At 40.4% G+C, this 25,634-nt stretch overlaps 1 protein-coding gene and 1 long non-coding RNA gene across 10 annotated transcripts in view; one reads left to right on the forward strand and one right to left on the reverse strand.

Annotated features, from left to right (window-relative positions):
* LOC133482514 (uncharacterized) lies at positions 1 to 25,567 on the reverse strand. Its single transcript, XR_009789817.1, has 3 exons — positions 25,399 to 25,567; positions 1,226 to 1,302; positions 1 to 875 (listed from the first exon to the last, which is right to left on the reverse strand). It is a non-coding gene; the product is annotated as an uncharacterized LOC133482514 (long non-coding RNA).
* veph1 (ventricular zone expressed PH domain-containing 1) overlaps positions 1 to 25,634 on the forward strand; it is a 94,972-nt gene that overhangs the window by 44,663 nt on the left and 24,675 nt on the right. For 6 of the 9 annotated variants that reach the window (XM_061782702.1, XM_061782700.1, XM_061782707.1 and 3 more), the window contains 7 exons: positions 5,769 to 5,932; positions 7,973 to 8,182; positions 11,820 to 12,040; positions 13,742 to 13,936; positions 15,879 to 16,261; positions 21,838 to 21,977; positions 22,123 to 22,257. In XM_061782702.1, coding sequence (XP_061638686.1) covers positions 5,769 to 5,932; positions 7,973 to 8,182; positions 11,820 to 12,040; positions 13,742 to 13,936; positions 15,879 to 16,261; positions 21,838 to 21,977; positions 22,123 to 22,257 — 1,448 coding nt within the window. Of the gene's footprint in view, positions 1 to 5,768; positions 5,933 to 7,972; positions 8,183 to 11,819; positions 12,041 to 13,483; positions 13,626 to 13,741; positions 13,937 to 14,719; positions 15,022 to 15,878; positions 16,262 to 21,837; positions 21,978 to 22,122; positions 22,258 to 25,634 lie in introns of those variants that run through there. The other 3 variants (XM_061782704.1, XR_009789814.1, XM_061782708.1) reach the window with 3 other exon arrangements.

Here is a 25,634-nt window from a genome sequence, read left to right on the forward strand (position 1 = left end):
GTCATTGGCCTATAACATGCTGACCTCGTCTCAAATAATAATTGTGTGGAATTTATTATCAGTAGCAGTCAGGAAAGAAAGACACAACCAGCAAAATAATGTCAATCATAATTTCCCTGGGAAGACCAAAGCTTTATGCAGTGCATGTTAAATTGAAAAATATAATGCAAAGACCTAAATGTACATAAAACATTACAAAATGTTATTTTCTTATTTGGAACAATATTACCCTGGAAGTAATCACACAGAACATTGGTTGACAAATATTTTGGGATTTTTTGACAAAACAAAATAATGCAAATAGAATTCTGTTCCCAGGTCAAACTTTCATCATCATAAAATGTTTATTAACTGTTCAGGCAATGTTTTAAGTGACATTTTTGGTGTCATACAAAAAACAAAAAAAAAACTACCTTACCTAGAACAAGTGATGGTGTTGGAGTCTTCCCTTACAGTAAATTACATAACTTCCTGGACAGTTTTCTTTTCTGCTAATGTTCATAACAGCCCAGTTGAGTCATTCTATTGCAATGTCGCAAAACAACAACAACCCAGCGTTAATGTTTTGATGCTCAGTGAACTGAGGTCTGGCACGATGGGATGGCTTAATTAACATTACGCCTAGTGCAATTTAGAGGTGTATTTTCCCCAACAATTTTGTTCAAATTGCGAATTGTACAACCCCAAACTTCTAGACTTTAGTTCCATTTTAATTTGGTGCTTTGATATGTTGTCATTTTGCCCTTGTCTGTTACTGTATGTTTACAAACTTCCAATGTTTTACTGTATTTAGCAAATATTCCTCTTGCATAACAAAACAACCAAAGAGGGTGGGTGAAGTTTAAAGTTGATACAGTATATCATATGAGACATTTCTGCAAAACAACAGAGAAGGAGCAAAGAATCCTAATTAATGATCCATGTCAAGCGGCTTGGAAACAAGCTTGAGAAGGTATTGAACATTAAAGTGTTAAAGACAGTGTTTATTTTCAATATTTCAAAAATAAGCAGAGAAGCCCAAACATGCAGCTGTGGTCTGACAGAAGAACACATGCGATGGACACCTACAGTGCATTGCTTCATAAATCAAATTTTTAGACTTCTGCAATGGTTTGCATGCACAATTATAACTTACTGATTTTGTCATTTAGTGGTTTACTGTTTACCACAGTAATTTAAACATTTTTCTTTCCCATTATGTAATTATAGTATATAAATATGTCACCTTTGTCTAAGTTTTTCTTGGCGACCAGGAAGGGTCCACGTCGCACCCAAAGTCAGCTGGGATAGACTCCAGCTCACCTGGGGACCACAAGCGGTATAGAAATGTTACACAGTATGTGACTGTTTTAGTCTGTCGGGATGATAGTTTGGGTTGTGTCAATTGGGGCTGCAACATCAAATTCGACACGCGAGTAATGTAGGGCATATGTGATTGCGTGTTAAGCCAATTTCTTGCCTGATTTTGGGTTGACTCACATTTTATCAGTACTGATTTCAGGTGCTGTGAGTCACTGTTAGTTGATCAGTGTACAGGGTGAACGAGAAGGAATTGTCAGTAAGCGACTGGTTGTATACCAATTGGGTGAATTGTCTGTCAGAAATGTGTTTAGCCATGACAATGATGCACAGTTGAAGCTTAATGACAATGACTAGATTTCCCTTCATTGCACCCATGTAAAGTAAATGAACAGGCATGAAAGATGAAGATATTATGTTTTTTTAAGTTTCAAGCACGAGAATTATCTTACGGTACTTGTTAGCATTTTAGAATGAGGATTCTGAGAACAGCGGCCGACTGGTTAGAGCGTCAGCCTCACAGTTCTGAGGTGCGGGGTTCAATCCCCGTCCCCGCCTGTGTGGAGTTTGCATGTTCTCCCCATGCCTGCGTGGGTTTTCTCCGGGCACTCCGGTTTCCTCCCACATCCCAAAAACATTCATTAATTGGAGACTCTAAATTGCCCGTAGGCATGACTGTGAGTGTGAATGGTTGTTAGTTTCTATGTGCCCTGCGATTGGCTGGCAACCAGTTCAGGGTATACCCCGCCTCCTGCCCAATGACAGCTGGGATAGGCTCCAGCACGCCCGCGACCCGAGTGAGGAGAAGCGGCTCAGAAAATGGATGGATGGTTGGATTCCGAGAACACACGATGCATTCTTGAAACCTGAGAAGTCTCGTCGCTGTGCTGCAACTTCACCCACAAGCAGTCATCGAGCATCACACAAAAATTGGTGGACTCACAGAGATGTAGTCACAGACTTTGTAACCTCTTTTTAGATATGTTTATTGTTTCTATAATTATTATATACAATAATTAATATTAAATTTTGCATTTTTTTAAAATAGACCCTCTGAAGTGAATTCAAATTTACCAGGGAATGGCTAAAATTGCGCAGAGTGATGCACTTCAGAGGCCGGCAAGAGTTGCCTTTCCCCCACCATAGAAGTGGTTAGCCGCATGGTTACATTATATACAGTTTTTGCGTATTGCAGTCATTTAGATTTGACTACACTTTGAGGTTGGCCCTAGCTCCTACCAGTCTTGAATGCAACAGCAGACATTTTTATAGTTGAAACACACATTAGCGGCATCTCCAGGACATTAGTTGACCAGCTCAAGCCCCAACATACATTGTGAACTTTCCATAGCAGATTTACTTTTGCATTGTAAATTGGGATTTAAATGCAAAAGGGGGATGCTAAAGGTTTTCGCACTGTATATGTTATTCTCCCAGATGCTCTCCGTGTGTTTAGACGTGTGCATGCCTGAGCGTCCAATAGTATAACTCTTTAAATCCCCCACAGCATGTTCCTGTGTGGACCCTAAAAATTCCTCAAAAGAATCCCATAAATGCTTCAGCTTCAGCCTTATGGCTGTAAAAAGCTTTGTCTCTGTACGTGCCCTGTACACTATGTGTCTGGTTTTTTGAAGAGCTGGGTCTTACTGGAAGGGAAAGTTGACATAACGAGGATGACAGATGCATCATCTTAATATTTATGGGCAGCCTTCCCACAGCTTTTTCACATTTGATAAAAGCAGCACTTCATTGAAATGATTTATGTCTATGCATCACCTTGCTGTAAAACATGAAGCAACTGTGCAATATGTTACATATAGACATATTATGTATTCATTTTTGGCCATGAATAGTTTCGCATAATATCATGTGCTGTCTGGGAATTGGCAGCACGGGTTCTCATAATTCTCAGTATCTAATAACTAACAAAAATGCTAAAGTGGCTCATGACAATCTTGGGATTGTACATATTCCCTATCAGGTGGTACGGTGGCCGACTGGTTAGCACATATATGTCAAACTCAGGCCCGGGGGCCAGATTTGGCCCATGATGTCATTATATTTGGCCCGCAAGGCCATATCAATTGTGCATTAGAGCTGGTCCGCCAGTATATAGTACATGGGCCACTAAAACAGTTAACTTCCAAGACAGGTGGGAGGCAGATTATCTGTTCACTAAACTCTAAATTGCCCTTAGGTGTGAATGTGTGTGCGAATGGTTGTTTGTTTATATGTGCCCTGCGATTGGCTGCCAACCAGTTCAGGGTGTACCCCGCCTCCCGGCCGAAGATTGCTTGGATGGGCTCCAGCACACCCGCGACCCTAGTGAGGATAAGCTGAACGGAAGATTAAAGACAGACCTGCTTGTCGTGTGCGGAGCAACGTGGCTGTAACAAAGAATATCCATCCATCCATCCATTTTCTGTGCCGCTTCTCCTCACTAGGGTCGCGGGATGTGGGAGGAAACCGGAGTGCCCGGAGAAAACCCACGCAGGCACGGGGAGAACATGCAAACTCCACACAGGTGGGGACGGGGATTGAACCCGAGTCCTCAAAACTGTGAGGCTGACGCTCTAACCAGTCGCCCACCGTGCCGCCAACAAAGAATATAACATAATTGAACTCATGTTTTTTTAATGCCCTTTATCAACTCAGACAGGGACTGTTAATAGTTTCAAGTTTGGCTTTTTTATTGAAGGACATTCTTATTTTTTTGGGGTTGTTTTGTTGTTGGCCTTTGAAAAGAGATTTACATAAAAAAGAAAGGTGGTTGGAGATAGATAAATAGTAGAGAGACAGAACAGTTCATGTTATCTATTTAAATACAAAACAACAAACAAATACCAATGATGTATTTTATTGCAAATTAGATTTCTGGTGTGTTTATAATATTAAAGTTTGTTTATTCCAGATTCAGTGTTTAAGCAAAATTTAAGTTTGTTGTCAAATGATACATTTTAAGGCTACATTTCTGCAGAGAAGGAAAAACATGCACATCGCAGTGATTTTTCATTGAATATTGAGTTTGGCCTGCGACGTTGTCCCAATTTTTAATTTTGGCCCACCGTGAATTTGAGTTTGACACCCCTCGGTTAGCACATCTACATCACGGTTCAGAGTACCCGGCTTCAAATCCGGCCTCGCCTTTGTGGAGTTTGCATGTGTGGATTTTCTCCGGGTGCTCTGGTTTCCTTCCACATTCCAAAAACATGCACGGTAGGTTAATTGAAGATTCTAAATTGCCCGTAGGTGTGAATGTGAATTATTGATCGTCTATATGTGCCCTGCAATTGGCTAGCAACTAGTCCAGGGTTTATCCCGCCTCTCGCCCAGAGTTAGCTGAGATGGGCTCCAGCACCCCCGCGACCCTAGTGAGGATAAGCGGTACGGAAAATGGATGGATGGATGGATGTTCCCAATCAATGCTCTACCAGTCATTCTTCAAACTTCCAGGGATTTTTGTTGTGATTGTTGTTGTGTTGAATGAATTGGAATGTCTGGCTGCAAGACAATTGTTGAAGCAGGGGGTAAAAGTTCAAATCAGTTCCTTGTTCCTAATTCACAATCACCAAGCAATCTTATTCAACCCTTTAGCCGTCTAGTAATTCTATAATGACTATAGAAGACGAGAATGTTATGTGTGTGCAGTTAGTGCACATGCGCTGCTGATGTTGCTGTCTTACTGCAGTACTGCATAGTAATTGTATGGAGGTAGACCCACGGGGGGGTTCAGGCACAGTGTTAGGGGGGCACTCCCCTCCCAGAACCGCCACTGATCCACAGATGGTGCTGTTTTATAAGATTATTTAACTTTTACATTTGTTGTCTGCTCTTCATTCAATTTCTTTCCATTCAACTTTGGGCTTTTTGCTCACTATCAAGGTCACCCAGCAGATACAGGAAATCAAACATCTGGGTTGTAATCTGTCGCAGACCTTGGAGCATCTGTGACATATTCTGTTCAACCCCCAATGTTGACTGTAAGACTTTACATGTACTATATTTCCTGCCTATTAACGTAAATTCTCTACAGGACACAAAAGCCCAAAATGTTTGAATCTTGAAAAGTCACCCACAACGTGTCTTTGTTGAGTCAATGAGTTAAATCATTTTAAGATGTTTTTTACATGCAACGCATGCTGTTATGCTACATACTTGTTTGTACAATTGTGCATCAATACGTAGAATATGAGTCAGCGCTTTTCAGCAGCACATACTACTCCTTCAGATCCCCAGATACACGATTTATACCTCATACACATGAGCAAAACAGTGAACAATTGCGTTCACTGTTAAAAATTCATCTGATTCATTACTACTGCCCATACATAGGTATCTAGTATAGATTTACATTGCTGGATTTCAAATTCTGTTACAAACGCTGAACATTTGAAGATGATCCAATTAAAAAGGTGACATGTGTTCTTTGCCCACACAAAAAAAAAAAAAAATACTGTGTTTGACCACAGGCAACTACATGCTCCTCCGTGTGCTCCCTTCAGTCTACCCCAGACAACCTGATGTCATACACCGTCACCTTGGCAAGCTCACTGCTGTGATGTCACAGCTGGAGTCCACAGAACAGCAACACCTGATCAGACTGCTTCAACTGGTGGCTGAGCAACATCCGCTGGTAAGATTTTATTTATTTTCGTGTGTGTTGCATGACTGAATGTCAGGCCTAAAACTTCAACAGTACTCTGTAGCATAGACATCAACAACACACAACACTATGACTGAAATAAAATATTTACTATCGAGCAGACTCCCCCGCAGTCTAACACAGTATACCAACCAGCCTTCTCTGCAATGCTCTCATGACCCCCTTGAGCTTGGGAAAAAGTAAAAACTTCACACAGAGCTAGGTTGGGTGAGTAGGGAGTTTCCTGCAGTACGGCCATGTTTTCTCGGCGATGACTGTCAGAAGCTCAGCGCATTGCATCGCAGGGGACCACTCATGGTGAAGCAGCCACAAGTTATCCTGCCACAAATCTTGTGTCTTCTTGTGCACTTAATAAAGCAAATGCTACAGCATCTCTAAGTAGATGTCCTGGTTGATCATCTGGCCCACATTGAAGGGGAAAAGTGTAATTTGAGTTTGCGATATTGAATTTGTGTGTAACGCCGGTCCTGGAACCTTTCTGACACAACTCGTATTAAGGCCTGAGTTACTGAGATCGCAAATAATGAGCGCTACATTATGTGTTCAGTCTAACAGATTGCGCTTGCTTTTGGTGAGAATGTTATGTGTGATCTAAGAGTGCGATCTTTTACTCAGATCCCTAATAGCAGGTGCTAAATTGGTTGTTCACTCACTCTACCAGATCATGTGCGCTGTTGGCAACAGGTGTAAAAGTGCTGGAGACTGCCGTATTTTAAAAAAAAAGGGTTCGGCGCATTAGATAGCTCTGATGGTTTTCACTGTGAAAAAATTGAGAGAGCACCAGAATCACAAAATGAAGTTTGGAATGATGGAATTGGAAGTGTTAGTGGAAGACAAACAAAAGGTTGCATAAAAGAAATCTATCGCTCTGATAGTTTGGGGAAAGCCAGCCCTGTTTTGAGTGTGCGGCCATTGGATGTTCACCCCATCCTGCATAACATTGTGTTTAAAACTTTAAATCAAATGACCCGGATGTAAGGAAATGAGTGTTGAAAGGAGTTTGTTAGGTGAAATAGCATGACCCCTTCTTGTGACTGGCTCGAAGCCAGCTCTTAGATCATTCATCCAAAATTGCATTGCTGAACAGATGACACGGCGTGTTCATTTTTATTTCTGGCATTACAAAAAATGTTTACACAAGTGGGAAATTTCTCCCCACCACCTGTCATTTTGCCTGATCGATGCTAGCACCGCTGTGTATGCTGGTTTGCTCCCGCCGTTCATACGCAGTATTTACAGACTCAAAATCGGCCATTGCAGTTCGTCTCAGGTTTGATAAATCACATTGAGCGTGCTAAATTCATATGTTTGCCTACAACCCTCCTGGAATATGCAAAATGAACTGCATGGCAATATTACCTGTTTCACAGATGCAACCCTGGGTGTGCCCTGTTTTTAGATCAGCTTCTGCATCTGTTTGTGTGAGCAAACAAGTTTGCGCCTGTTTTTTGCATCCGCAAACCTATGGTAAATCGGGGCTTTCGTGTTATGAGTCAAGTTTATTTAGACACATTAATTCTACAAATAACTGCTTCTCTGTATTACATACAAAATACATGGGCAGTCGAGCAAACTAGATTTTGATTGTGTTCAACATCAGGGTAAAATACCACATAACAGAAAACAGAGCTAATGTTGTGTTGTGTCTTTCTATTTTCCAGCACAGTGTTTATACAAATTTTTTTTTTAAAAGAAGTCCTGAGGTGTTGGTGCTGTTCTGATTTAAATGTGATTATTCATACGAGGTGACTGAAATTGAAGCAGCAGGAGTGTTCTGCAATTGTGTGATCCAATCCAGTCTAGCTGTGGATAATGAGGAACTGTACATTGCCAGAGTGTTGCTAGACGGTCCTACAGTCATGTCTTTGTTTATCATCAGTCACCACACTGTTCATCTCGCTCGGCTTCCCACCTCTTAAAGTGACTTTCATCCTTCTCCTTGGTGCTTATGCACGCTACCACAACGTTGTTGGAGTCATTGTAAAAGTATGAATACAACTCTCTTTTCAGATGTTCAGCCCCCAGGTGCCTGCCCTCGTCAGTTACCTAGGCAACCAGTCTCTAATTGAGGCCATATTAGGCACTCTGGTGAATGTGTCTCAAGCCAGCCCCTCCTCGCTGGTCAGCTGTCTGCCAAAGCTCAGGACTGTGGGACAACAATGGCCTGCTCTCTTGGGTCATGTGGCCAAAATCCATGGTGCTGTGGGCATCATCAGTGAGGTACACATACACACGCACACTTAGAGCACACACAATGGACAACTGATTCTTAGCGAAAGTGTTTGGAAGTACAAACTAGTGAACTGAATTGATGGCCTGGCTGCCTTCTTGTATACTGATTTGGAATAATTCCATTTCACCATCTCCAATTAAATAATGTGACTAGACTAAACAAGTAAACAAAGAATCTCACAAAATATCCACCCATCAATTTTTCTATACCGCTTAGCCTGTTCAGTGTCACAGAGAGCAGGAGCGTATCCCAGCTGAATGCAAAAGGCGGACTACACCCTGGACTGTTTGCCGGTCAGTCACATGGTACCATATACTAGTTACAGACAACCATTCACTCTCAGTGTGTGGAGACGGAACGCACGCTGTCTGCATCGAAGTCAGTTGAATGTACCACTACACCATCCGTGATTCCCCACAAAATTTGTCCAGTTTATGTGCGTTTTATGTGTTGGAGACATGAAAGCAGGTTATTACTTTGCAGTTCATGTCCTCAATGAAAAAAAAAAAAAAAGAATTTAACGAAACGTCTCACAACTGCGACTCAGTCCCAAGCCCATCGTTCATGTTAATGAGTCAGTCGACAGATTTGGTTCTTTCGTGAATGAAATATAAAGAAAACAAACTAAGACTCAACATTTGCAGTTTTAAACATACTTAGCATTTTTTTAAATTAACTTTTTATCTGCCTTTCAACGTTATTCCTCTCTCCTACAGCGTTCATTGAAATCAATTGTGAAAATGAGGCTATGACATCATCTAGCGACTTTTAGGACAGCCAATAGCTACTTTCCTTACAGAGGAGTTGGTAACACTGCTTGGCAGAATGCTCTGCTCATTTGCTGTGATGGTTGGCTTATCATGAGAAGTGGTGTAGACAGTAAAACTTTACCTTGGATGAAACAGAGCTGAATATTTCTCATGCAGCAAGACAGATATGGTGTGTGTGTGTGTGAGAGAGAGGGACAGAGAGCGAGGGATAGAGAATAATGAGCAGTTTACAGCTTCTCTTTTCTCCTTTGGGGCTCATTTAATTTTTTTCAAATTAGCACAAAGTGAAAATAAAGTATGCCTTTAATGAACGTAAACACGCACACAAACATACAAACTTATTAAAGAGACGGCAACACCACCTTTAGTATATTTTCTATGTCAACAAACTGCAAGTTCAACTTTAGTACGCACAAACACACACGTAGTTACAGATAATTTGGGCCTTAGTGTCCTGTATTTCTTCACATTGTAGTCATTTGGAAAACAAGGCCTATTTTTCTGGGAAATTACCCTGCAGAGACCTCCGAGTGATGCCAGTGCCTCCTGTAAGTTAGTATTGACCCCCCTCCCGACCACACACACATGCACACGTCTCTCCATTACTGGTTGCACAACTTTCTTTGGCTTCCTTGAGCTCCTGAAGGACTTCATCTGTACTGAGTGACTGGCTTTGTTGTTTGTTTGGGCCGAACATGTCAACTTAATTCAGCTATCTTCTCAGTAAGATCTCAAAAATAAAAAACATGATATTATACAAAAGGAAGCGAAGCCATTCAGATGTTTTCGGTGTCTGTCTTTAAGTCATCTTCTCTTGATACACAAAGACACATTGTCGTGTGTCATCAAAATGTCAAAAACATCCACACAACAATATCTCTGTGTGACTTGTAGGTTTGCAGGATAGCAGCTCCACAGAAAGCATCAATGTACTGAATATCAGAAGCAAATTATTAACGGAAGCAAGGAAAGAAAAACACATGCAGCAGGTTATTAAGAGAAGATTGTGTGTTATTTATTAGTTGTAGTGTTCTTTCGTGCTTTTCGGTACAGTCAGTATTCCTCCATGTAATTTGAACCTTATCTCTTATCAGTCCAGGATAATTTTTTGGAAAGCATAAAACTAATGCTGTGATTGGCTAGTAACCAGTCCAGGGTGTACCATGGTGCTTGCCAAAGTCATCCGGGATAGGCTCCAGCTCAGCGGCGAGCCTAATGAGGACAGGCGGTATAGTAAACGGATGAATAAAACTAATGATTAAATAGAGCATTTATTTGTTCAAACAAATGTAAAAAATAAAGAAACTCTTAATTTTGATTCTTTTGGATGTTTTTTTTCTCCCAAAACTATTCCCACTTTTGCATTAAGTGTTATCTGTAAAGGCTTCACATGATCAGGGATGCTCTAAAATGAGCGTTATGTAAGACCCGCTTAGGTTGTCATGTTTGGAAGCATCATAGCCCTTTTATAATTTAAAATATCAAGACAATAAAGCCAGCACTGAGTTGTAATAATAACATCTTGGTATCTCCAATCTACACCCCAAAAACCTTCTATTTCTTTCTTGTGCTATACCACAGAGACTCCTAAATATCTTCTTGGCATGGTGTGTGGAAGCCCACTGACGTTTAGTCTTTCAGTTGGGTTTAGCATCCACACTTGAGATTATTATCCCACAGAGAGAACTGGTGAAACATGCCCAAACTATGAAGGAACAACATTCATCACTCATGTTTGTCTCTCAGGTATAGTGAAGGAAGCCGATTCAACAATAACAACAAAAAAACTATTTTTCTTTTAGGTTATGAAACTGAAACTCAACAATAAACATGGTTCGATTATTGTAGATTGTATGTTGATTATATGTTGATTTTAAATTATTTCCAACACAAGATGTTTGTAATAGCTGGATTCAAAGGTCCTATCAGTCCATGTTTTGTCGGAGCTTTCCCCCCCCACTACTGTGATGTAATAATTGTGCCAAGCAGTTTTTTTTGGTACTTTGATGTTTTGTTGCAATATGTACGGTTAATATCTTGTATTAGATGTAATATTGTCTTATGAAGACTGCCGAAGTACTTATGTAAAGGTTTATTAGTCCAGAGAGCAAGCTTTGAAAGTACTGTTTTTTTCTTCTTTCGTCCACTTTTTTTTAATCAACAAATGGGGGGTCCTTATTTGGATTTAACATTGCAAGAGCGCTGACATTGAATCCTACCACCTTTACTCCACTCACACTATGTTATTAGATCCAGTACAGGGGGGTAATCATGCGGCATGACCGACAGTGCTTATGAGGGTTTCTCTCTGCCAGAACAGAACACACATGCATCAAAAGATATAATTATTAATTTATTTTTGTGTGACAAAAGTGACCAGCCTGTTTTGGTGTTGCATAATATTATTAAAAAAAAAAAAAAAAGGAGTACAACAGAGGCCAGTGGGAAAATAGGGCAGTGTAGTATTCAGAAGCTTTTCTGTGGGTCAAATATGTGTTTAGAAGAAAAGTACTTAGAGGTCTTCAACAAATGTATTTTATCTCCCAAAAAATGAACTCAATTGAAAGTATGGTTGATAAAGAATAAATATGCCAATTTAAAAAAAAAATATGTAGCATCTTAATACCTGAAGTCAAGATCTTTATTTACAAATACCCATTACTGTAAATATGTAAATGTTCACATCTACAGTAACCATTAAAGTATCCCCTTTACTTTGATACCAAGATCATCCATCCACGTAGACCTTATAGGTGCAGAGAAACAGTTGACCCAGGTCTCAAACTTTTTATAATGGGATTTGTATGAAGACAATCATTTTTATACTTTGAAATGTGCTCTTCATTATCTTCAGGCACATGCACACAGTTCTTTGGGCTACCTGGTGTCTCTTCTGGGCAACATGGATCACACATTTCACCACACGCTGCTGCTGGAGATCCGAGCTCTGACGGACCGTTACCCGTCTGTGCTCGGAGGTTACGGGAAAGACCTCTACAGGCTGAGCAATTCGTTCACAGCCATAGCAAGACTACTGGGGAGGCGGCTTGAGGAGAGTACCACTGCACGTCGTAGGTCAGAAAAGGCACACTCGTCGTTTGTTCTCCATATCCAAAGGAATGATGTCTTTAAAATTCTTTCCTGAAGGATTATCCTGTGATGTGGGGAGTGTTAAGAGTGGATTTTTTTTTTATTCGATGTTCTTTTTTCATTGGAATTTATTAATTGGTTCGGATGGCGCATACTTTCTTCCAAGCCTTAGTCTATATGTAAGTGCACTGCGATTGACTGCCATTGTAGGGTAAGCACAAGGTACTGGATCTATAATTGTTCCACAGCCAAACAATCAAACAATCTGCTGACGATGTATTAAGTCAAAGATCCAGTTGGTATAGCAAGAACCCAATTGCTCTTGGATAATATCCATTCCGGGAGGCTTGAGGTAGGCTACCACCTTTTTGGGTCAGTTTTCAGGGTTTCTCCTACAACTGACTTTCCTCACTCTTTGTCATAGATACGTTTGCAGTGACTATATGCTGTCGTCTGTTTGTAGTTTACACACACAAAAAAGAGTTAAGGCCGCCTCATCTCGTTTTTGTGTTTGTGTTTGTAAATTGTTTATTTGTATTGAGGGACAATTTGTGAATGATTGAACACAATCTAACCCCCCACCCACAGTGTTGCATAATAAAAGCATGCATGCATGTCAAGTCACCATGTGTTTTTGTGCATTTGGGAGGATGAAACGCATTATGTGCAGGATTGAGGGCTTTGCTTGGGGTCCTCTCCTCTCACGATGGTGAAATGGGGTAGTAAATTGTTTTGTTTTTCATTACTACAAAATCTACAGGACTCATAATTTCCATGCAATTTAGTTGGGGGTGGCCAATGTGCTGAGAAAGTACCAACTACATCTATAAAGCTATATAATACCAAGTTCATAAGTGAGCTAGAGCCTACGCCAATTAACTTTGGGCAGGAGAAGGGGTATACCTTGGACTGGTCGCCAGCCAATTGCAGGGCACATATCGACTGTTTTTCTGCCATTTATACTCACATTCACATCTGTGGACAATTTAGTCTTCAATCAAACTAACATGCATGTTTTGGGGATTTGGGAGGATGCCGAAGTACTCAGAAAACCCACGCAAGCATGGGGAGAACATTCAAACTTCACACACTAGCTAAGATTCGAACCTGTGACCTCACGACTCACCATCATGATGCCACCAATTATATTTGGGGCAAATCTGTCCTAAGGGACATGTCTTTCCAGAATGAAAATGGTAGCCTCCTGTCCATTTAATTCTACCTTAGTCATTCTAAATTCATTCTCAGATTAACCAGAAAGGAGCCTGCTAGCTAGCATACAGAAAAACAAACAAACAAACACAAATATGAGCAAACTAATGCAAATTAGGTTTTTTGTTTTCTCTCTTTTGTTAACAGTTCAACCTTAAATGAAGTATGTGCCCTTCTGAGTGACATAGCAATTATTGTTATTAACTACTTTGGCAGAGGAAACTGAGACACGAACAAAGAGCAAGATTGTGGGAATACTTGGCAGTGCATAAAAAGAAGCATAAAAAGCCTGGGGGAGAATGGGGCTGCTGAAAAAAGGGGGAGTACAAGGTGACAGACAGAGAACTACAGCGAGCCAGTGTGAGAATGTGAGAAATACTGAAAGGTGAGCCAGAATGTGAGGGAAGGCAACTAAAATGAATGTCAATTTCATCTCACGTCCTAAATACATTGACCCTTTTGTGTGTGTTCCAGCGAGAATAGCCATTGCTCGCCATCTCCCAATGCATCGCTTCAAGGAGAGGAAGGAGGAGGTGGGGGGTCTGAGCCGAGGAAGCAGGTGTTGGCAGGGGGTGAGGCGGAGGCGCAGGAGGACTCTCCCGCCCCCCAGCGGCGATACAGCCTGAACCAAGCGATGACGGAGGAGCAACGAGACATGAGATTCAACAGGTGGGGGAGAATGTGATAATCAACACACACTGAATCCAATTGAAAGATGTTTTTGTTTTGAGGAACACAGTTACAGCGTCTGCCTCACAGTCACAAAAGGATCCGTGAGCCTTCCTGTGTGGAGGTTGCATGTTGTATTTGTGGTTGCATGTTTTTTTTTAGGGGTACTCCTGCTTCCTCCCACATTCAGATAGCTAGCATGCATGTTGAATTGCAGACTCTGTCATTTATAACTCTAGAAGTACTTTATGTGTATATGTTCCCTGTGATCGACATGTTCTGGGTGTACCCCGCCTCGAACCCAGCTGTTTATTCTCAGCTGTTTATTGAACGCCTAGAGAACAGTAAAACACATAAATACAATGAGCACACTCACGTAGGAGCTGCCCTCGGCCACAGCTCACACCCAGGCACTCACACACAGACTCACCGACATCACATGCCACCCACTAGGTCCCGCCTCTTAAAGCACAGGTGTCCAACTCAAGTCCTGCCACATCATTTTATGTGGCCCGCCGAAGCAAATCATGCGCCCCAACTTCCATGATTCTTGCTAAAATCTGTACCAAAATTCCAAATTATCATATGTAATAAACAATAATGTTGAGATATTGCATTTTCCTGTTACCAAACCCCTTTTTACACTAACTTGAACAATAGTTGAACAAACTATTATCCTTGTCTTTTGATTTAAAAAGTAGTTACCCCTAATTTTTTGTGTATATGTAATAATATGATGAGGTGATTCAACATTTACTGTATATGGTTTCACTGTCATAACAGCCCGCTGAGGGAAATCGTAACTACAATGTGACCAGTGACAAAAATGAGTATTACACCCTTGTCTTAAGGCACAGGCAAGTACACAAAGATTACAATATTTACAGTATTTTCTATACATTTTATGCTTACAATTTGTTTGTGTGTTTTCAAATAGCGGCACGGTGGTCGACCGGTTAGCCCATCTACCTCACAGTTCTGAGGACCGGGGTTCAAATCCCGGCCCCGCCTGTGTGGAGTTTGCATGTTCTCCCCGTGCCTGCGTGGGTTTTCTCCGGGTACTCTGGTTTCCTCTCGCATGCATGGTAGGTTGATTGAAGACTCTAAATTGTCCGTATGTGTGAATGTGAGTGCGAATGGTTGTTTGTATCTATGTGGCCTGCGATTGGCTGGCGACCAGTTCAGGGTGTACTCCGCCTCTTGCCCGAAGATAGCTGGGATAGGCTCCAGCATGCCTGTGACACTCGTGAGGGTGAGCGGTACAGAAAATGGATGGATGTTTTCAAATAAATTTACATTCGTTTAAGTGTAAAGTGTGAGATTTTCAGTAAATATCCCTCATAATACAAAGAACCACAGTGACAGTATAAAAAAACCTAGTGTTGCACGCAAAAACTGTTACAGTAATAGGGATACAGATCCTCCATTCTGCATGACCGCACAACTGAATGGACAGGTTTGAAAAAAAAAAGAAAGAACTTTTCAACATAACTTTATGTTTAAGCGTGTTCAAAGAAAGTGGGAGAAAACACACACACTATATATATATATATATAGTCTCTATATCTATCCCTGTGATAAACTATAAACAATAAAGGACAATGTTACAAACTACTATCATATACCTGCAGCTTGACCCACACATTCACACGCACGCATCCACACACACACACACACACACCTACACACACACACACGCACACAAACCCAATTGTTAAATAGCGTAGGATTCCTTTAACAATAGCGGAACAATACATTTAAATGTAACAGGCATGACATAATGGCATACACGAAGTGTATGGCTGGTGTATCAAAGGTGTCAGAAGCAAATACAACCCAATGTGTTGTCTGATTTATTTGCAGCAAGGATCAAGGGGAACATTTATGGATGTTTTGGGCTTGAAATCACACTCAACCATGGTGACACTATGGTCTCTCATAGGTCAAAGAGCCTGGCTCTTCATGCTGTACGCTTGCCGTCCATCAACTCAGATGACGGAGAAGGAGTGGAGCTGAGTCCAGACAACATCACCTGCACTTTGCCCTGCCAGCATTCAGCAGAACACCGGGAAGTGACGCCTCCCGCCAAGAAACTGACAGACAATGCACCCACATCCGCCGTCACTCCTGCGCCACACAGTGGGGTGAAAGAGGCACAGAGAGATCACAGCGGGCAGAAGAACAAAGAGGAGGAGAAGGTGGAGGAGGAGGCAGGGGTAGCTGACAGACTCTTCATCCACTTAAGAGACAATCTGGAGATGATCCAAGAATTTTGTAAGGACATGGTCCAACAGATCCCCATACCAGAACAATGTGCAATAGAAGGTAAGATGACCAGTGATGTCCGTATTAATCTTAGCGTGCACATGCATCACTTTAGGTTTCATCCATTGAGTTTCACATGATTGGTTTGTAATAGGGTTGGGCATTCATCTAAATTTCCTTAATAAACTCTAGTGTAACAAAGCTATCAGTTATTTTTTTTTTTTTATTTATCTTTTTTTAAATAGTTTTAGGGCTCACTATCCTCTTTGTTTGACTTACCTCATGAGAGTGTGCTACATTTAAAAACTAGAAATACTATAAACTAAAATAGTGAGTAAAGTGCATTATTCCACATACATTGATGTCTTTTTTTCAGCAATTGTTTTGACACTTACACATTAAATGGTTTGTAACAAAAGAAAAACACTGAACAGCAGATAGACGGTCCAACTAAATCTATTAATTTCTACATGTAGCAAAATAAAGTACTGGAAATATGAGCTTGTCAACAGGAATTAGGACAGAAAGTGTCAGGCCAGCAAATGTAAACACAGTTGAAGTAATGTTGACAATCATTAACCTCTTTTATACAGAAATCCACAAACATTGATATTTCTGCGCTTTTTAAAAAAAACAAAAAAAAATGTTTTTTTTTTTTTGCTTTCATCAATAATTCAAAGTCAAAATAACATTTGTGTTAAGAGGAGGTAAAGGTTGAGGAGTAGAGGAGGTAAAGGTTCCTAAGATTTGGCAAGGGCCTCTACTCTTATTTTACCATTTTAACCCACTGTATTTGTCCCCAAAAGGAATACACACTAAAATATATTCATATACAGTACATGTACACATAAAATGCAGCAGTATTCAGGACTCAGCATTCCATCAGTGAATTTGAAGCTCCAACCAGACATGGATTTATTACTCCAAGGGGTAAGTAATTTCGTAGTGATGTTAATCCCATCTAGAGGGCATAAATGTGCAATTTCATCTCATCTTAAATTTAATTTCATTTCAACGTGTGTGTGCTTTTAACAAGGAGTCTGCGACACCACAGCTCAGCAAATATTAAATTACTTGCCTCCAATCTGAGTTTTGGGCCAGCAAAGGGCATGTCGGGGTGCTGTTTGCATGCCTGATTAATGGCTGCGCTTTTATGACAAGCTCCCATGTGAGAACTGTGGGGGGAAAAAAGGTTTTATTTTCAGCATACATTTCATTATAATGTGACGTAAACTACTAAATTCACATGTTTGTATATGTTAAGAAAAATAGGGTGTTATATTAAACTATGGCTGGTATGTATTAAGAAAGACACAGGTGGAAAGGAGGGTAAGTTGTATTGGGTTACATCCAAGACCTCAATATAACAATATACAGTGGGTATGGAAAGTTTTCAGACCCCCTTAAATTTTTCACTCTTTGTTATATTGCAGCCATTTGATAAAATCATTTAAGTTCATTTTTTCCCTCATGAATGTACACATAGCACCCCATATTGACAGAAAAACAATTTTTGAAATTCTTGCTGATTTATTAATAAAGAAAAACTGAAATATCACACAGCCATAAGAATTCAGACCCTTTGCTGTGTCACTCATATATTTAATTTGTGTGCTGTTCATTATTTCTTCTGATCATCCTTAAAATGGTTCTACACCTACATTGGAGTCCAACTGTGTTTGATTATACTGATTGGACTTGATTAGGAAAGCCACACCCTTGTCTATATAAGACCTTACAGTTCACAGTGCATGTCAGAGCAAATGTGAATCATTAGGTCAAAGGAACTGCCTGAAGAGCTCAGACACAGAATTGTGGCAAGGCACAGATCTGGCCAAGGTTACAAAAAAAGTTCTGCTGCACTTAAGGTTTCTAAGAGCACAGTGGCCTCCATAATCCTGAAATGGAAGACAGTTGCGATGACCAGAACCCTTCCTAGAGCTGGCCGTCCGGCCAAACTGAGCAATTGGGGGAGATGAGCCTGGGTGAGAGAGGTAAAGACGAACCCAAATATCACTGTGGCTGAGCTCCACAGATGCAGTCGTGAGATGGGAGAAAGTTCTAGAAAGTCAACCATCACTGTAGCCCTCCACCAGTTGGGGCTTTATGGCAGAGTGGCCCGACGGAAACCTCTCCTCAGTGCAAGACACATGAAAGCCTGAATGGAGTTTGCTAAAAATCACCTGAAGGACTCCAAATGCTGGGAAATAATATTTTATGGTCTGATGAGACCAAGATAGAAATTGTTGGCCTTAATTCTAAGTGGCATGTGTGGAGAAAACCAGGCACTGCTCATCACCTGTCCAATACAGTCCCAACAGTGATGCATGGTGGTGGCAGCATCATGCTGTGGTGGTGTTTTTCAGCTGCAGGGACAGGGAGACTGGTTGCAATCGAAGAAAAGATGAATGCGGCCAAGTACAGGGATATCCTGGAAGAAAACCTTCTCCAGAGTGCTGAGAACCTCAGACTGGGCTGAAGAGTTACCTTCAAAAAAGACAATGACCCTAAGCACACAGCTAAAATACTGAAGGAGTGGCTTCAGAACAACTCCGTGACTGTTTTTGAATGGCCCAGCCAGAGCCCTGACTTAAAACCAATTGAGCATCTCTGGAAAGACCTGAAAATGGCTGCCCACCAACGTTCACCATCCAACCTGAGAGAACCAGAGAGGATCTGCGAGGAGGAATGGCAGATGATCCCCAAATCCAGGTGTCAAAAACTTGTTGCATCATTCCCGAAAAGACTCACGGCTCTATTAGCTCAAAAGGGTCCTTCTGGTAAATACTGCGCAAGGGGTCTGAATACTTATGGCTGTGTAATATTTCAGTTTTCCTTTTTTAATAAATCTTCAAAAATGTCAACAATTCCGTTTTTTTTCTGCCAATATGGGGTGCTGTGTGTACATTAATTTGCGGAAAAAATTAACTTAAATGATTTTAGGAAATGGCTGCAATTTAAAAAAATGAAAAATTTAAGGGGGTCTGAATACTTTCCATACCCACTGTATAGTTGAGATGGTGTATGATGATGATTTGTGTTCATGTGCATGCATGCATGGTGTGTGTGTGTTTGTGTATCAGTGTGTGTGTGTGTGTGTGTGCATGCGTGCATGTGTGTGTGTGTGTTTGTGTGTGTGCACCCACTTGTAAACTCTCGTCTTGGCAGGTCACCTTGGTTAGAAGCAAGAGGTTCAACAGTTTATGTGAATACTAGTTCACATTTGCTGTCTTCCACTTAGGTCAGACGCAACCTCTTCTCTTCTATTATTTTATTTTGGTACAAGGGATTTAATGCAGTTTTCTCCGGGCACTCCGGTTTCCTCCCGCATCCCAAAAACATGCATGGTAGGTTAATTGACAACTCTAAATTGCCCGTAGGTGTGAATGTGAGTGTGAATGGTTGTTTGTTTGTATGTGCGCTGCGATTGGCTGGCAACCAGTTCATGGTGTACCCCGCCTCCTGCCCGATGATAGCTGGGATAGGCTCCAGCACGCCCGCGACCCGAGTGAGGAGAAGCGGCTCAGAAAATGGATGGATGGATGGATGGATTTAGTGCAATTTCCAATTTTCAACAGTATTAGCTCCACAGCCAATTTGGCAGCCTTGTTACACATGATATCATATCTGTGTTAATGTTCTCTGAGATGTTCCAGTCACAGTTAATAAAGTGATGATTTTCTTTAACTAATGGAAATAAGCAATATACCATATACCATATGTATTGTATCTAGTATTGATAAAAAATTATACCCATCCATAACAATGGCTTTGTTCATACAGATTGACCTAAAATGGGTATTTTGGAGGGACAGTACTCTACCATTTGTATTTTGGCGTGAAGTCCCCTATAGTCTCAAAAAATTGAAAAATGTTTCATTGTTTGTGTGGACCTGATTGCTGATGAATTTTTTCTTGAAGGAATTGAGGCAAAAGGGAGTGCATTTGCTTGAACCACCAGATGCACTGTTGATGTAAAATAGTTGTCTAGTGTAACTACTTTGCAGAGATGGCAAAGGTACACACACAGTGGAGTACAGATACTTCGGAAAAAGTAAAATACTGTTGACTCTGAAATACTGTATACCCAAGAACAAAAGTAAAAAAATATATATATATATATATATTTTTTTTATTTTACTGCCAATTATGTGATAACTTGGCATAACGAGAAAATAAAACTGTTTCCCTCTTGTCATAAATTAGAAAAGTGCTCGTGCTGAGAGTAAGAAAAAAAATTCATTTTACATGCAACATGATTATTATGAACATGTTAGCTAAAAAGAAAAGCTAATGATAACTACAGAAGAGAAATGCACCATATTTTTATGTGTATTTTCTAATTTTGAATCCCAAATGCTTATAGTTTTTAAGCTGGGACAAGACACACGGCTTTGGCCACGAATCATTCGTGTCGCTGACGACTTCAATTCTCTTAAATAAGTCATGGATGACGATTATTGTGATTCTTTGAATCTGTAACTGTCATCGTTAATGCTGCCTGGTTCAGATTCGTCCATGTCGCTGCTGTCATTGTTTCCTCATAAGACCCCAAGAGTTAAGAAAATTGAGAGAGACTAACCAACCAGCGGCAGTCAAAACAACATGCTGTAATTGTACAGTACAGCACAACCACAACACTGAATTTACAGGATGTCTATCCCTTCATCCCTGGCCAACGTGGAGATGAAGAGCAGACACGCAATGCAAAAGTTAAGAGTTCATGTGCAGACAAGGTATATTTATTGACAGGAGTTTTTGCTACGCCTTTGACCTTAATGCTATGTGAACTAAGAACCAGCCAGGTGTTACCTAACACATACAACATATGCACACATTTAAAACAGGAAACAAACTCCAAGAACAAACTAATCCTTTTCTGTCTTTGTAATTGAATACATCTGAAGATGAATGTACCTAAATAAACACAGCATTATAATTCAAACATTTCCATTCACTTCCTTAGTATTTGGTCTCTTGAAAAGAACCAAGTCCAACAACTCCAACTGTGATGACAACAGTGGTCTCAGTTAGATGATGTCATCGTTTTGCTGGCTGACCTACCAAAACAAAGTGTTTGCACTTCTTCTTGGGGGAAGAAGATTATACAAATAATTGCACGCAATCGCGCGCCCTAGAGTCCAATCACTGATACGCATGCATGGAGAATGCAGAAACAAGACATTTAGAATGTCAGACAACTGAATGGCACAATATAGAAAAGTGATGTTTTATTAAATTCTACTACACCAACAGCATTGTAGCAGAAAATTAATATTAGATGCTGGGAATTCATTTGACCAACACACTGTTTGAAGGTGGTTAGGCTGGTTTGAGGTCCGTCAGTTGAGAATTGTAACCTTTAGGACATTCAAAAATACCAGTGTGCCTGGTAGAACCATAATTCAGTGTACCTGATACAGTAGAAGGGACTGTATTTGCTTTACTCTGTGTGCCTTATATATTCTCCTTGATAATGGCGTTTTTTAGAACAATAGAATACATTTGGACCGAAAATCTGTGTATATGCAGTAGAATTAGACGGGTGACATCACTGTGTTGGTGGAATTGCTCTTTTACATATCCTGCGCTCACTAAGACACAAAGTCATTGAGTTCTGTTGTATTTCATTACAGAATCAAACAGAGGCTGTGTGGCCAAGCTGTCGTTCTCCTGTCCACTGAAGGGTCATTACTGCCTGTATGCCAAGTCCAGTTTTAACCTGAGCAGCCGCCGGCCTCATCTTTGGATACACATCATGCTGCTCCATCTACAGGTGCACCCAAACACCCTGCTATCATTAAGAAAAAAATTCTCCGACCAACAAGTCTCCAAAGGCCTCTTTACATTTCACTCCAGTCAGACATTCTGCCGTCAACCCAAACATTCACTTTATTCTTTGTTATTGTTGTCTTTTGTAGAGTAAGTCCAACGTTCCGCTTTGTTCTGGAGATGAGTGTGTTCAGAGGTTGGCTTCTCTTTGGGGGAAGACACAACTCAAAGGAGCTCACAGCTTCCACATGGCAATGACGCAACACGCCACCCCACACAGAAAGGTATTTCACTACGATTTATGGCAATTATTCCTGCAACACACACCACAAATAGTGCAGATACTGCAGAAATGCTGTACTGGGCAAACATTTGGGCAATAAGAAGATATTTTGACAAAATTGTGCCATTTTATAGATATTCTATTTATTTATTTATTTTGGGAGGGGGGGTGATGAATTATACTAAATATATACAGTGTTGACGACGTTAGCTGCAAAATCTCCATTTATCATTCAACACTTTCAAACACGTTTGTTTCAAGTGAGGGAGCAAGTTGTGCCCTCATGAAGTAACAAGTGGTAACAATGGTTCCTCTGAAAAGATTGCAGCAGTCATTTTCTTAGTGTGAGCTGTGGCTGCTGTGGTTACGAGATGGAGCCTAAACACCCTCCCATACTCCCACACAAATTCAAATCTTCATAAACACACTCACATATTCACACTCCCACAGATGAAACCAACATATAACGGAATGCAAAGTACAGATGTAATCAAAGCTTGGACAGGACACTTATGATTGTGACCTTCTGCTTTTATGTTACAGTATGTTTAATTAATTTTTGCCTCAATGAAAGTGGATTAGCCCAAACTTTTTTTTAGGTTTATGTATTTATTCCACTTACAAATGTAGAACTTTGTACAAAAACAACGAACTTGTGAGTGGTCGTTGATTCTCACACCGAAGAGGATCTTCCACTTAGGTGGATACAATTTATTTGATGCATGCCTACTCAAAACACGGTGAATGTAGTACAAAATGCAGCATTTCTCATTTTTTTCCTCATATGTCATTATGTCCGCCATATTTTGTAAGTGTTTTTGCAGCAGGACTTGACTCGGTTTTGGGGGGTGTACAGTGGTTTGGACATATGCTATTTGTGATGCTCATGTTGCTGAACTTTTTGTACAATTTCCTACTAAATGTTCACGATACAGCACATTGCTCCTGCTCGTGTACTCAAGGAAAGGACTGTGTGTCCATGAAAGCTATTGGGAACATGCATGTGTTGCAAGCATTGTGTGAAGTGTTCCTATTTGTGTGTGGGGTGTGAAAAATAAATCTTTAAATGTTTTAACAAAATGTAAAACATATTAAGAGAGAGAGGGAGGAAAGGGAGGAATATGACCCTGTGAGACAGGAATAATATTATTCCTGACAGAGAGATTTAAATCGGAGACTGTTGCGATGTTTAAGGCCTTTGAAATTGAAGTTCTGCCTTTTGTGACTCAGCTCAGCAATTTTATGACACATCATGAAAGCTTCTGGGGAGAGGCGATAGATGGAGTTTTAAAATCTGAAAAGGGGACAGATGTTAGTTAAAATGGGGTAACGGTAGCAAAGAGTTGAAGTTATTTTCCCAAAAACGTCTCTTTGCTCAAGTCATTTCAAAAAGACAGGAGAGGGAGAGGAAAAGAGGAATGGCGGCAGATACGAAGGGAAGTTGAGCTGAGTGGAAGTCTGGGATGGAGGAGATAATTAATGATTATTGTTTCACCTTTCCCCCCCTGTGTCCTGAGTGGAAACATTTGTTGATATAGCTGCTCTGTTGATAAAGTTTGGCAGAGGAGGAGGAGGTGTGAGGAAGGCTGAAGACAGGAGACAGGATGGAAAATAAGGAATAGTGGAGCCACACTTGAGATAACAATGTTTTGTCAAAAGGAGAGGGGTTACCATGTCTTCTTAAGGTCCGAGTCATGCCTCTGAACTTTCTGCGGGAAGTTTGCGTGTTCTCCCTGTGCTTGTGTATTTTATATATATACATGTATATGTGTGTGTGTGTGTATACGGTGGCCGACCAGCATATACAGTGGGTACGGGAAGTATTCAGACCCCTTAAATTTTCTCTCTTTGTTATATTGCAGCCATTTGCTAAAATCATTTACGTTCATTTTCCCCCTTCATTAATGTGCACGCAGCACCACAAATTGACAGAAAAAAAACTTAATTATTGAAATTTTTGCAGATTTATTAAAAAAGAAAAACTAAAATATCACACACCCATAATTATTCAGACCCTTTGCTGTGCCGGGTGCTGTCCATTTCTTCTGATCATCCTTGAGATGGTTCTACACTTTCATTGGAGTCCAGCTGTGTTTAATTATACTGATTCGACTTGATTAGGAAAGCCACACACCTGTCTATATAAGACTAATACTTTCCGTACCCACTTTATATAAATAATGGATGGATAGGTGAAGTCGTAGAATTATGTATAATAAATACAGTGGTGCTTTGAAATATGAGTTTAATACATCTTGTGGCCATGCTCCTAACTCAAAACACTCAAGTCTCAAATTACTGTATCTTTATGAATGGAAATGACATTGATCTGTTACAGCCTCCCCCCAAAAAAAATCTAAAAAAAAAAAAAAAGGAAAATAGCACTCTATAATATTGTACGTTTGTACTATTGTACTAGAATATAATACAGTCAAGCCGACAAACGAAGAAGAGTTTCACTCAACTACTGTAAGTGGCTTTGTAATCTGCAGTAATTGTTAGTGGGTTTTTTTCACATCAGATAAAGAATATATGCCTGTGAGCATTGTTATATTGTCTGTCTACGTGTGTTCCTGAAAGCTTTATAACACCACCACATACTGTAGATGCTACTTGTTAGCCCGTTGATGGCATTTACTTTTTTGTGTTAGTATTAGGCTAGCCAACTTAAAGGCAAAGTTATGTGGTTGTTTTAAATATTCAACATCGAATTCTCTTTGTTGTATGTTTAGTTTGAAAGTAAACTTTAAGTGGATGTGGCATTAAATAGCTTGAAGCCTCTTTTTTGAAGTTTTGCATGCTATGCCAAATGGCTGCTTGTTGTGAAGTCAGCTGAGTTGACTTCAGAGCCACCATAGAGCGCTCGGCTTCCAACGCTTTGCTCGGTAGTCAAAGCGAAACAATCAGGCTTGTGATGATGATGGCTTGTATCTCAAAAAACGCCTACATAAGGTCACTCATATCTAAAGGCATCACTACAGTTGGGATTTCGATGTTAGAAGGTACTGTATCTTACAGTTTTTTGTCAGTCGCTTTAGTACATTTGGTACATTTTTCATTTCTCTCATCTTCGAAATTTTCAAAACTGCATTTAAAAAAAAAAAAAAAAACTGTTAATACAAATAGCAAAACCATGGCTCACCTGCAGAAGCCAGTCTCTTGCTCAAAATCCTGAGTTCATCTGTTAGTTCTGTGTCAATGAACATGTGCCATCAGAATGACAAGCCCTTGTATCATTGTGTTGGGTTAAGACAGTCAGATTACTTAGTCATGTTGTCAATATAACAACGTACTCTGGAGGGATGTTCTAATGTTCCTACACTTATGCCGATGATTGAGAATGTGGTCTACAAGTGTGGCTCTTATGTCATCAGGAAC

The sequence above is a fragment of the Phyllopteryx taeniolatus genome, chromosome 8 (genome assembly GCF_024500385.1).
Source record: "Phyllopteryx taeniolatus isolate TA_2022b chromosome 8, UOR_Ptae_1.2, whole genome shotgun sequence".
Lineage (NCBI taxonomy): Eukaryota > Metazoa > Chordata > Actinopteri > Syngnathiformes > Syngnathidae > Phyllopteryx > Phyllopteryx taeniolatus.